At 39.5% G+C, this 12,319-nt stretch overlaps 2 protein-coding genes across 3 annotated transcripts in view; both read right to left on the bottom strand.

Moving 5' to 3' along the window:
• The window catches only part of LOC110368142, a 192,741-nt gene that overhangs the window by 167,284 nt on the left and 13,138 nt on the right, over positions 1 to 12,319 (bottom strand). Inside the window, exon 9 of one of the 2 annotated variants that reach the window (XM_036132259.1) lies at positions 10,545 to 11,770. The exons of the other annotated variant lie outside the window; for it this stretch is intronic. Within the exon in view, the coding sequence (XP_035988152.1) occupies positions 11,676 to 11,770 (95 nt within the window). The 3' untranslated portion in view covers positions 10,545 to 11,675. Of the gene's footprint in view, positions 1 to 10,544; positions 11,771 to 12,319 lie in introns of those variants that run through there. 2 annotated transcript variants of the gene reach the window in all.
• On the bottom strand, positions 4,553 to 9,079 carry LOC118560805 (zinc finger protein 3-like). Its single transcript, XM_036132328.1, has 4 exons — positions 8,795 to 9,079; positions 8,058 to 8,069; positions 7,744 to 8,022; positions 4,553 to 6,172 (listed from the first exon to the last, which is right to left on the bottom strand). Exons 3-4 carry the CDS (start codon positions 7,972 to 7,974, stop codon positions 5,195 to 5,197), a joined length of 1,209 nt encoding a protein of 402 aa, XP_035988221.1. The 5' UTR covers positions 7,975 to 8,022; positions 8,058 to 8,069; positions 8,795 to 9,079; the 3' UTR covers positions 4,553 to 5,194.

Raw genomic sequence — 12,319 nt, 5'->3', positions numbered from 1 at the left:
TGACAGTTTAATAAAACTCACGTTTTTTCATTGTAATGTTTATTTTCTAAATACATCAGAAACACCTGGTTTCATTGATGAATAAGCTGCTGAAAACCAGTTTAATGGTTCATTCTTTTGTTGACAGAAAGAAGAATATGAATACAAATATAATCAGTTTCTTTCTTCATTTGCAGTTGTTTAAATATATTTTTGTCAAGCCCATGAAGTCAAAATCTTATTCTTTTTAAAACATAGGCCCTGGGAGTCTCCTAATTTTCTGCTAAAGTTTTCGTTGGATATAATGTTATTTTTTCACCTTTTCATAAAAATAAATTATTAATTTTCCTGTTTTAGGTGTGACACTATCAACTTCAGTCCCTATCATCCATAGGAAATATTTATGAAGGATTTTTACATTACCAGAGCCTGGAAAGACAAAAAGTGCCAGCAAATTTAATTCTGATCAATTCTTTTCAACCTGTTTACAGAAACATGGACATTTACCCTGCATCAAAAGAAAAATACTTAAGAAAATAAAAGGAAACATTGCTGTGACTTCAATGCTTGTAATTAAACAATTGATATCTACTGTATTCAAATGAAGGTCAATTATAAAAACAAAGTGCAGGAGGGAAATAAACCCTACTTCCAACGACCCAGATCAGCTATAATAATAAAATTATATTTCTGTTTCACCCACTCCAGTGATGGTGGTCCTAAATAAGTTAGATGTAAGGCTCTGCTGACATGAAGTAGATCTGGGCCTATTATGGGTAAAGGATGACTTTGGGATATATCTGATGCACATTCCTAAAAACCGTTAAAAGCTCACCTTAAAGATCAAAGGGTAAAGGGTAGCATGAGAGTCTGGGTGTCTCACATGCAAATGGGTCTACAATTTCGTCAAATTCAAAAACTAGACATATATAACAAAAAGTATTCCCCCACTCATCTAAATAATGGAAATCCAGTGTTCTAACCACTTTCATGGCCAAAGGTGTATAAAGTCACCTTGTTTTCAGTGATGAACTCAGGAAAGTGGATTTAACCCAAACTGACTTGAATTTATGCAAAACAAACATTGATAAATGGATTGAATTTTTGCGGCGTCTCGACTTCTCGTCACTATGCATGAATAAAAACATGCCAAACTTTGGCATGGCCCAAAGAAGACGCCATCGGCTGAGGAGGTTGACGACATTAAACCGACTCCTGACATTCTGTTAGTGGAGGTTTCTGCTGTCAGGCTGCAGCAGACAGGTAAATATTCTGGAGCTGGTCGAGGAGGTGAAAGGGTGAGAGACATTATTGTCACCAGGCTACAGATTAACTGTACCAAGGGGGAATATGACCATGAATCTGTGGGATGGGGGAGGCAGCAGGGTTTAACATTCACAACTATAAATAATATGGTATTTTTCATCTGTTGGGACTTAAATATCAATCTGCTAAACTCAGAGAGCATAAATCTACAGAAGAGTTTATGAATAAAGTTTACAGTTTGAGCCTTTGTCCAAAAATCACCAGACCCAGTAGGATTAGAACTCACAGTACCAGATTAATGGATAATATATTCACAAACCAGATAGATAATGACACAATAAATTGATTATTTACTAATGATGTCATCTATAGTTTGTTCTTTAGGATGGATGTTACATGAAAGCTGCTGAGGACGACACACAGCAGTACAAAGGAATGAGAACAGAGGAGTCAATGATGCATTTAGAGAGGATCCTGTCAGTCAAGATTGGGACTTAATGCTCTAATAGTTAAACCTGAAGAAACATTCATAAACTAACTCACATTTACATATGATAAATACTGTCCAATCAAAAATACACAAAGAAAGGTGAATACTCTGCTACACCATGGATCAGAAAAGGATTACAGAAAGCCTGCAAAAGCATAATTCAATTAAATTTATTTCTATAGCGCCAATTCACAACATGTCATCTTGTTTATCCATCAAAAAGTTCACTTCTGAGATTAACCATTGGTCCAATTTAATGGCTGACTTTGTTTATTTAATCTCTATATCCAATGCAATATTACTCAGGTTGCTCAATTGGTTTGTTTTTATTGCATCTTGTGTTGTCTTCTGAATTATTCAGTCGTATTTCATAATAAACCCTTCAGTTCCATTCAACTTTATTCATATAGCACCATTTCACATCACATCATCATCAAGGTTCTTTCCAAAGTCAGATTCCATCAGATCCTCCAGGTTGGTGAGAAAGTTTCCTCTCTAAGGAAACCCAGCAGGTTGCATCAAGTCTCTCCAAGCAGCATTCACTCCTCCTGAAAGAGCGTAGAGCCACAGTGGACAGTCGTCTGCATTGTTGATGGCTTTGCAGCAATCCCTCATACTGAGCATGCATGAAGCCACAGTGGAGAGGAAAACTCCCCTTTAACAGGGAGGAGAAGCATACCTTTTCAGGCAGCAGCTATGCTTCCATATATTTGACATGTTCAGTTCTAGAAATACAGCACAATCATCCTTCTTATTCGGATCACAAACAACATTAGTGGTGCATACCGCCACCTACTGTACATGAATGTGTAACTATAGCCTTCACCTATAGCTTTGTACTTTTGTGTAAAAATCAGAACAAAGCTTTATTTGTAATCCTGATTTCCTCCCTGTTCCTAATATTCCTTTTAGACTCCATTATTTCTGGCTCCTCTTCTTCATGCCCTATTTCTTAGAGGTTGGCAAAAAAAACTGGAGGTGTGCATTACCGCCACCTTCTGGTTGGAGTCTGGTTCCTGATGGCTTTATATCACAAGTGTGTGTATGTATGGGGAGAAATTTGTATTTTTATTATTTAATCAAACAAAAAATACTTTAAATTAAAATGTGCGATCAAAACCCAAATATTTTGTGATCAATAGAAATATGAAAAATTATAACAATATTTTATCAGGATATGTGTGATTAAAACAAAATTTGCTCAATATGTACATACACATACATACATACTAGAAATATCTAATTGTATTAATCCTTATATTTGCTCTATAAATTAATTTACAATGTGGCTATTATGCTAAACGTTTATTTAATATTCTTAAATTCTAGCATAAATCCTCTTTCCTGCATATATTTCAGACATACAAATAAAACAAGTTCTACTGTTTCATCCTCCCCACAGTGCTCACAACTCCCTGTATCATACTTTTGCATTTTAAAATGTATAATGATGTATAGTTATTATCAGGTTTAAATCTTTCCTGCCATTTTAATCCTATAAAACCATCTTCCTGTTCTTCCACATCTCATCTTTTCTGCAATTTTTTCTTCAGTTTTATGTTATTTATTCTCTAGTTTACTTTTATGTCCTGTAAAATTCTTCTTCTACTTGGTTGGATTGCCCAATCAGATTTCAGGAGGGTCCATCGTCAGCCCCTCCCCAGATGATTGAATTTTGAAGGTTACCTTTCAACTGCATTGACATTGTCCACTAATTCTACAATAGACATTCATTTGATTTATTAATGGATATTTTTCATTGTTATTATGGCTATAGTACTACTGCAACAATGATTATACCTCTTTTGATCCAGTTATTTTTAAATAAGCTTCTGCTGTTGGTGAGAAATCAACGATTACAATTGTTTCATATTTCTGTACGGGTTGAAAAATTGTGATTATGACCCGGTTTCCATCAGCGTAGAGGTTGTTGATAAAACATTGGTAGTTTAACTGGCAAATTGGTGACAATAAAGTTGCAGCTTAGTATAAATGTTAAACTATTTAACTATATTATCTAAAATAAAATTCCTGAATGATTCAGGCATCTCCAGTTTTTTTTTTATCTATTTGACCTCTGTAGTTCTTTCTAGACCATTTCTTTAATTTGGAAGTGCTTGTTCCTCCAGACAAAATGTGTAAATAAACAGCTGATTCTCATTGACATCATTAATGTAGAGGAAGAGATTGGATGACCACATCTTAATCCACCTTCAGCAGTTAATTTACCAGAAACAGAAAGATCCCTCTGCAGCCACTTCTAGATTAACTGTTGTACGTCAATTCATCACCTAAGGGTTAAACTTGGTGACATCATTATGGTTCTGAAAACCCGATGCTCTCATTGGACAAAAAATGTTATAATATGATTTAAGGTCACCAGTAGCTTTCATTAATTTACAGTGATTTTGTATAATACAGAAATAACATAGTAAGGCCAAAAACAGTCAAGTGTTTCTTTATGGGTCCTGAAGGGTCGTCAAGCACAGTCTCCTGGGAGTTTCTCTCAGCTGGTGTTCAGACGGACATCAGAGCGCCACATCCATCTTCATCTGTTGGATTAGCATGATTTAGTAGAGCTGCAGCCAGCTAGCCTTCTCCAGCAGCATTCATTAGCAACAGGAACCTTTTAATGTCATTTTCCACTTGTCATCAGGCTAGATTTCGGGCCTTGAAAGGGGGGGGGGGTAGTTATTTTAGGTTTGGTCTCAAGAATAATTTCTAAACTTTCTAAAAACCTTTCAACATACAAATTCACAGTTTGTTACTGAATTCAAAAACTAAAGTAATGTCAGTCAATGATCGAATGCCCAAAACTTCAATAGGAATTTTTATTTATCTTTAATGCCAAGCTTAGCGGGCACAGCAACACAATACTCTCACCAGCTGAGTAGATACCACATAGGAACACCACAACAGGTTTCACACTGTCCTAATAGTCCCAGCATGCCGTAACTCAGCTGATCCTTGAAAGGAAAACATGGTGTAGTCCAGGGACTCCAAATACAGAGCAATCCTTATTTGATCAGTAATCCACGAAACAAAGAGTAATCCAATAGTCTGATGACTGAGGGAAAATCCAACATACAGGAGAGGGTGTGCCGATTATAAATAACTACTTGATTTGAAAAGTTTAACTATTTTAAGAATTAAGAAATAGAAAGATTCTAATTCGTGGAATTTAAAGGAAATCCAAAACTCAATGTAAAGATAATCTAAATCAGGAGTCCAACAACCCACCAACCAAGTTTCTTGTTCATCACATGTCATTAGCTGTTAGCTTTCTGAATTCAGAGCCCTTAATCCTTGGACCTCTGTTATTTACTGAAATTGAGGGCACTTTAACATCTATGAGCTAACATTCACACATTTCTGCAGATCTGCATTTTTTCATTTGCAAAGTTCGGATATTTCCTGTCACAACAGGACCTAAGTCATTTTCTTGAAGTTACTTACGTTTTACTCAGCCTCCAGATTCACAGATTCTGGCCCATCACAATTGTTTGGTCTCTCTCTAGTGTGGATTCGATGATGCACCTTCAAATTGGATGTTGTTTGAAAAGTTGCTCCACAATGGTAACAGCTGTATGGTCTCTCTCCAGTGTGGATCCGTTTATGCACAATTAAGCTATCGTTTCTTTGAAAAGTTGCAGAACAACGGTCACAGCTGTATGGTCTCTCTTCATTGTGGATTCGTTGATGTCTCTTTAAATCAGCCTGGGTTTTAAAAGTTCCTTTACACTTGCTACAGCGGTATGGTCTCTCTCCAGTGTGGATCCGTTGATGCCCAATTAAGGTATCTCTTCTTAGAAAAGTTGCAGCACACTGGTCACAGCTGTATGGTCTCTCTCCCGTGTGGATCAGTTGATGTTTTCTTAAGCTCCATTTAGTTTGAAAATATGCCCCACATTGATCACAGGTGTATGCTCTCTCCCCATTGTAGATACGTTCATGTATCTTTAAAGGAGATGAAGTCCTAAAAGTTTTTCCATGCTTGTTATAGCTATATGATCTCTCTCCAGTGTGGATCCGTTGATGTATCATCAAGCTAGCTTTTCTTTGGAAAGTTGCAGTACATTGGTCACAGGTGTATGGTCTCTCACCAGCATGGCTTCTTAGATGTACCCTTAAATCATATTTTCTTTTAAATGTTGCTCCACACTGGTCACAGCAGAATGGTCTTTCCACAGTGTGGATCAATTTGTGTCTCTTTAAACAGGTTTTCAATTGAAATGATGCTCCACATTGGCCACAGCGGTATGGTCTCTCTGTATGGTGTTTTGATTGATGCATCTTCATATAAGATTTTATTTCAAATGTTAAACCACACTGGTTACAGGTGTATTTATTTTCCAAAGTCTGCCCAAAAACCCTTCCTTTCGATGGTCTTGTTGGTACATTGAGGGCTCCACCAGTCTGTCGATGGTCTTCATGTTCCTACGATTTCAGACAGGGAGACATAAATACTATCTTAAAGCTTTATGTTTTTTTAAAAAAAGGTTATAAGGTAAGAAAGCCAAGATAATTTGAAACTAAGATGTCTTAAAGGAACTATACTTGATTCTTCACTAATTTGAACCCTGGAGTGAGGAGAACAGTTTAGTTCGAACTTTAAGTCAGTTTTTCCCCCAATGAGAAAGCCTCGACATGTCAAGCTCGTATAAAATCCTCCGGAGCAAACAAGGCTTCATCGACAGACTTTTATTTGTTTCCTTTGACATAAATGGCTCTGTCTCTTGTAAGTTAGATTTTTTTATCTGTCATTACTAACATGTGTGACATGCTGCTCTTGGGGCTACTTGCCCCTGCCAAATGTAATCCTTTAGGGCAGTAGTCCTCAGAGACTGGTGTCCTGCAACTTTTAGACGAGTCTCTTCCTCAACCCAAATGACTTTAATACAAACTCATTAGGAGAGGTTGCAGATTAGCCATTTGATTCAGATGTTTCGGGTAAGGGAAACCTCTAAAAGTTGAAAGACACCGGCCCTCGAGGCTTTCCACAATAGTTTGTTTTCCAATCATTTGCAACTGGGGTTTCTAAACATTAAATAGATTTAAGTACATATTAGGCACAAAGATGAGGAGATTTGTGTAATTTGCCAACAATGTAACAAAAATAAAGTAAAATATAACATCTTATATATTATATCATGTGGTGACAATTTCTAGTATTTCTTTGTAGTTTAAAAAGTGTATAATTAGGTTCTGTATGTTCAATTCCTATCTTTTTTTATTAATCTTTCCTTCACAGCTCCACCTTCTAGTTATAATGTCTGTTGCAGCCTCTTTGATCCTAAAAACACATCTTCCTTTCTACCCTTCTTTATTCGGTTTTTAATTGAGACACTTCGTCCCACTGATTTGATTATAAGTATGATTAAAAAAGGAAAACATGATGGGAAATTGTGTGGTCCTCGTAGTAACTCTGACCCAGGCGTACGCTCATTTTGTGTCACGCAGATGGTGACGTGGTGAATTACAGACAAACTGCATCATGATTCCTCTCAGACGTTCAGTTTCACTCCATAACAGACTTCAATCATAGATCAGTTTTACCATAAACAGTCCAAACAGTGGTATTATTCCAGTTATTCATACTTGTGCTGATGACAGAACTATACATAATGATCCGTATCATCGTGGAGGAAACCTCTCATTCCTCTTGGTCTCCATCCCTCCTATGAATGTTGATCGGACCACAGAGCCTCAGAGAAATTTCAACGCGGAGCATTACGTTCACGTTAAAAACAGCAATCAGGTTTTTAACGAGTTCTTTTAATGTGGGCCAAATCTGTACGTTCATCTCTGATTTACAAATTTAATAAACTTTTTACCGTTTCTTTGCTTTATCTCCTTTGTTTGCCACGTCTACAGGATGAAAACGATCAGCTGACCTATTGTGTTTTATCTGAATTTCTTTGGTGTACGCTGTTTTCTTTCTTTGGGTGTACGTACACTTTTAGTATGGATTCTATGTAAAGTTTTATAAATGAGACCCCTGAACTGACCTGTAGATCACTGGGATCAGAGGAAAAGGCTCTGCTGCTCCGGGTCGTGGTGTTCAAAGTGTGGTGGTCAGGTTCTTGGTCCTGGTAGTCCTCCTGGTGCTCCTGAACTTTACCTTCATCATTATCCTCTTGCTTTAAATCAATCTTTACCTCATGGTTCTCTTGCTTCACCTCGACCTTCTTCTCATGGTTCTCCTCCTCAATCTTCATCTCACCCTCCTCTTCCTTCATTCTGCTCCTTCTAGATGAATTACAGAACCTGTTTGGTCTTCAGATGTTCTGATTCTTCAGCTGAAGCTCTTGGAAGAAATGCTGTGAGATGCAACCTGTGAGAAACAGCAACTGATCAGACTGAAAGGTTTCTTACACATTTCTGACAGAATAAAGAAAATGCATTATCTTTTAGGGTTTGAATCATCCCAACAATAAAATCTGGTCTTTGCAGAGCTCTAAAACTCTTCAGTTCCAACCTGACTACCACTTCCTTCCTGTCCGGCTACATTAATGGGGGCTAGTCATGACTTTACTCAGCTCTATGCAGGTGAAGATTCTCAGTCTAACGACCTTAACGACTCCCCATTACTAAGGGGGTGGACCTGTTTCGGTTCATTTTGCATGTTACGTTTGTGCTCCAGGTGGGAAATGTTACATAGAATGGCCCCTAAACTCGGTGCAGCGGGATAGTACCCGACTTCAGCTTCCTGATGGCTGCTATTGGCAGCACCTGTTTTTAGCAGCTCTCTGTTATCCGTGTGGGTCTGACAGCTGCTGCCTTTCAGGGTTCATCAGACGGAACGTTTCAGCTGTTTTTCTGCACAGAATACCGCCTAGAACCGCGTTAATGTCGTTGCTTTACCAACAGTGTGAGCCTCCACGTTTCTTCCTACTGAGACTCGTCTGTCCAGACCTCAGAGGCTCCTGAAGTTCAGGAGCTGAACAGGAAACGTCAGGATCAAGTTCCGGTCCCGCTGAGCGAAGCTGCTGAGGTCCAGCTGGGCTCTCAGACCTCCAGCCTGTCGGAACCGAGCCTTAAAGACTCCTTTGGACTCACCCGGTGCAGCTTCCAGCTCCGAGCCGTGGGGGAGTCCCGCTTCTCCTCCGGGTTCTGGAGCGGATCCAGCGGTCAGTCGGAACCGGGACGCCTGCTGGACTGGATCCTGGTTGGGTGTGGTTGGTTGTGGACCGAGCGGTTCGGATGGTGGGAAGCTGTGAAAGCGTCCAGCAGCAAACAATGGAAACAGCAGCTAGCTGCTGGTAGCGGAAATCAGACTTCTTGGTGTTTATTGGCGGTCAGCAAACAGCGGATTGCTGCTCTAGCGCCACCATGTGGTGAGGAGGAGTGGATCTGAACGCTACTGCAGCCTGGATCCTTTACCTGGAGGAGACCATTAAAAGCTTCCTCACACCTCTCACTTCTGCAGTTACTTTAAGCAAATCACACAAATATACTTTCACTTTCATTCTCTTCACATTTTTAGTTCTTCCTCGTATTTCTAACAGTGTAATAAAGCAGCTCTGTGCCTCACCTGCTCCACACTTCTCATGTTTTATATTTATGAAGGGTTTTTACATTATCACCAGAGCCCAGGAAGGCAAAAGCTGCCAGAAAATGTAATCCTGATCGATTTTTGTCAACCCTTTTACAGAAACATGGACATTTACCCTGAATTAAAGAAAAATACAACTTTCTTTGGATTTCAATGCAGGTAATGAAACAAAGGAAGTAAAAAAAACCCAACAAAGCTTCTTTATTCAAGAATGCATTTTGAATGAAGGTCAATTGCACAAAAAGTTCTGCAGAGACACATTATTTATTTTAAAAGGCACCTGAAACATGCCGTTTGTGAAGCAAAGTTCTCTCTTTGCAGCAGCAGCTCCTCTTTCCTCTCCATTAGTCTGACAAGAATGTCCATCATGAGTGGCTGACCCTTCATGGCTGCACTTGGCATTAAGCTGCTTTGTTTCACTCAGTAATGACGATGAGTTTCTCCAGCATCTGGAGTTTGGTTAATGTTTCATGAGTTTATCAGTTGTGAGAAATAAAAATATATTCCAGAAAGCTAAAAAAAAAATGAAGCTAGTCATGTCCAGCACATGAAATTAAATCTTCAGGCTTCTCATACTTTAAATCTTCACAAATATGTAAATATATGATTGGGAAATGCCACTGCAATGCAAGGAGCATAAAATGCAATGTAATGCATGGAGGCACCCATTTCTCTCCCCCTCTAAACTGGACTCTATTATTAATTCATGGACAATAATGCAGCCTGAACCGTAGGGTGCAGCCCCAGAATATAGGTATGAAAACGTGCATCTCCATCTCGAGATGTTTGCTATTACTTTTATTGGTGTTTGCAGTTACCACGGTGACGTAATTGCCGAAAAATGATGTCCAAAAGTCCCATAGAAATGAATGGAGTCAGAGGTGGCAGAAATCATCAAAATCCACTATTTTTAGCCTTCACTGTGTCGTCCTACATTCACCTAGAAACACAATTTGTAGATAAGTCCGTCCTCTCTACAAAAAGGAAGGCGGTAAGTTGATTCCTGCCACGGTTTCTTCAAAATGTGTCTTAAAGCAACACAGAGTTTGCAGGAAAATGCCTAAGTTAGTGCAGGTGTCAACAGGCCTTTTCTCAAATGGCATCAAACAGCCCAGTGCACATGTGCAGCGGCCATATTGGAGCCGTGCAAACATGAAGCTTGAATAGTTTACTTTTCAGTCAAATAGTGAACAGATTGTGAGAAATAAATGAGAACCGATTCCCCAGTTATTATTGAATAAAAGGAAACGGTGATTCCATCAAGTTTCAGCACTTTATTGAGAACCAGAGCAGAGACAAAGTAATCACACCCCTGGCTAAGCGACAGTCTGCCCTCTTGTCTGCTCTCAGCTCTGCTCTTCTCCAAACCCTCCCTACCTCACACTCTGCTATATCGGCTGACCAGAGCAGACGTAATACAAACACTTCAAACCTAAACATGTGGGGTGGAGTGAAGCCATCTTCTCCCTGAGAACAGCTGCTTACATGTTTCAAAACACTGCTGCGTTGGTATCTGTCGGAGTGACTTACGATACCACATGAAGGGAGTTTTTGTTTTCATTGACTTTCCAAAACGTTTAAGCTTTTCTAACAGAATATTGTGATCAGCTTGATGAAAAAATATAACAGGACAAGTACAGATACAAGTCCATTATCGTAGGCCATGAGAATATCATTAGTGACTTTCATCAGAGCTGCTTCAGTGCTATGATGAGCTCCAAAGCCTGACTGAGACTCCGATTAGTTCTGAAATCACAGTCTATATTTTGTATGGACTCTTGACCTTAGCTGTAGGTGCTACAGCTAAGACCCAGTTAAAGTTACCTGGAGAAGACAGCTGTTCAATTCCCAAGGACAGATCTGTCAGAACCTGATGGAGGAGTTCACTAAATCTATAAAATGTTTGGTTGGGATGCAGTGCAACATACAGGTTGATCTGTTTGTCACACTGGTAACGTTAGACAACTGAGGAGGTTCGCCAGGATTAAACATCAACGAATCCTTCAAAAGTGACCCAGAACGGTGAAAATATGAAGACCCTCCACTTCTTCCACTCAGGTCAACCAGATTGGATCATCTGTAGTTTCATCCTGATGTTGAAACAATAATGTAAGAATCTATACAACAGCTGACATCTCCTGTTTCTGTCTGCTTGGAGTTCTCCTCCAAATTGGCTTCTTCTCTTCCTCCTGTTAAGGAAGCATTCTCCATGGTGGAGCTTCTGGAAGGTTTCCTACAGGGTGAGACCTCTATCACAGTACACAGTAGCTACAGTGGTAGCTAATGAAGTGTCCTCTCTTCATCCGTCAGAACCTTCACTGAGATTTTCTCTCTGATCCAAAGACAGATTGGATCAATGATCAAAGATGAATCAACAAATGATGATCAGATGGATTGATAAGGTATCAAAGGAGACAATTCAGTGGAGCTGCTGCTGGTCTTGATGTCCTTCGGTTGGTCCTGAACCCGAACTGTCCCTGCTGAGGAGACAGAAGACTGTCAGTGAGATAGAAGACAGACAGACAGTGGAAAGAGAAACGTAATGCTGCATTCAGACCAAACACGAGTTGAGCATCAAAAAGGCATCCAACGCCTCAACTTGGATGCTTGTACAGAGCATCAGCAAAGTGTGGACACACTGGTTTAACGTGCGTTGGGAGAAGCTACCCTTTTATTTTCCTCAAATGCAGGGAAATATTTACAGCGGTAAAAAGTTTGGATAACGATGAGTTTCCTGGCTTCCATTGTCCCTCCTCTCTGATTGGTTGACACTCCGCGTCCAGCTGCAAAAGTTGAGATTTTCTGACTCTGTCTTCTGCTTCAGACGCTGAAGCACAGGCATCACAGCTCCTAGCTCCTGTTCCTTGAACTTTCATGGGGTCAACAGTAAGAACACTATCGTAGGGAGAAAAGGAGTTTCGGACTGCTGTGTCGATTTCGGACAGCCTTTAACGCTGACATCATTACGTGGCAGAAAAGCACATGGAGATGCGAGTCAAATCTGGGCCTACAGTCTTCCTGAAAATGAA

Source organism: Fundulus heteroclitus, unplaced genomic scaffold (assembly GCF_011125445.2).
Source record: "Fundulus heteroclitus isolate FHET01 unplaced genomic scaffold, MU-UCD_Fhet_4.1 scaffold_49, whole genome shotgun sequence".
In the NCBI taxonomy this organism is placed as follows: domain Eukaryota; kingdom Metazoa; phylum Chordata; class Actinopteri; order Cyprinodontiformes; family Fundulidae; genus Fundulus; species Fundulus heteroclitus.
The sequence above is the reverse complement of the archived record's forward strand: the minus strand, read 5'-3'. Positions and strand labels throughout refer to the sequence as shown.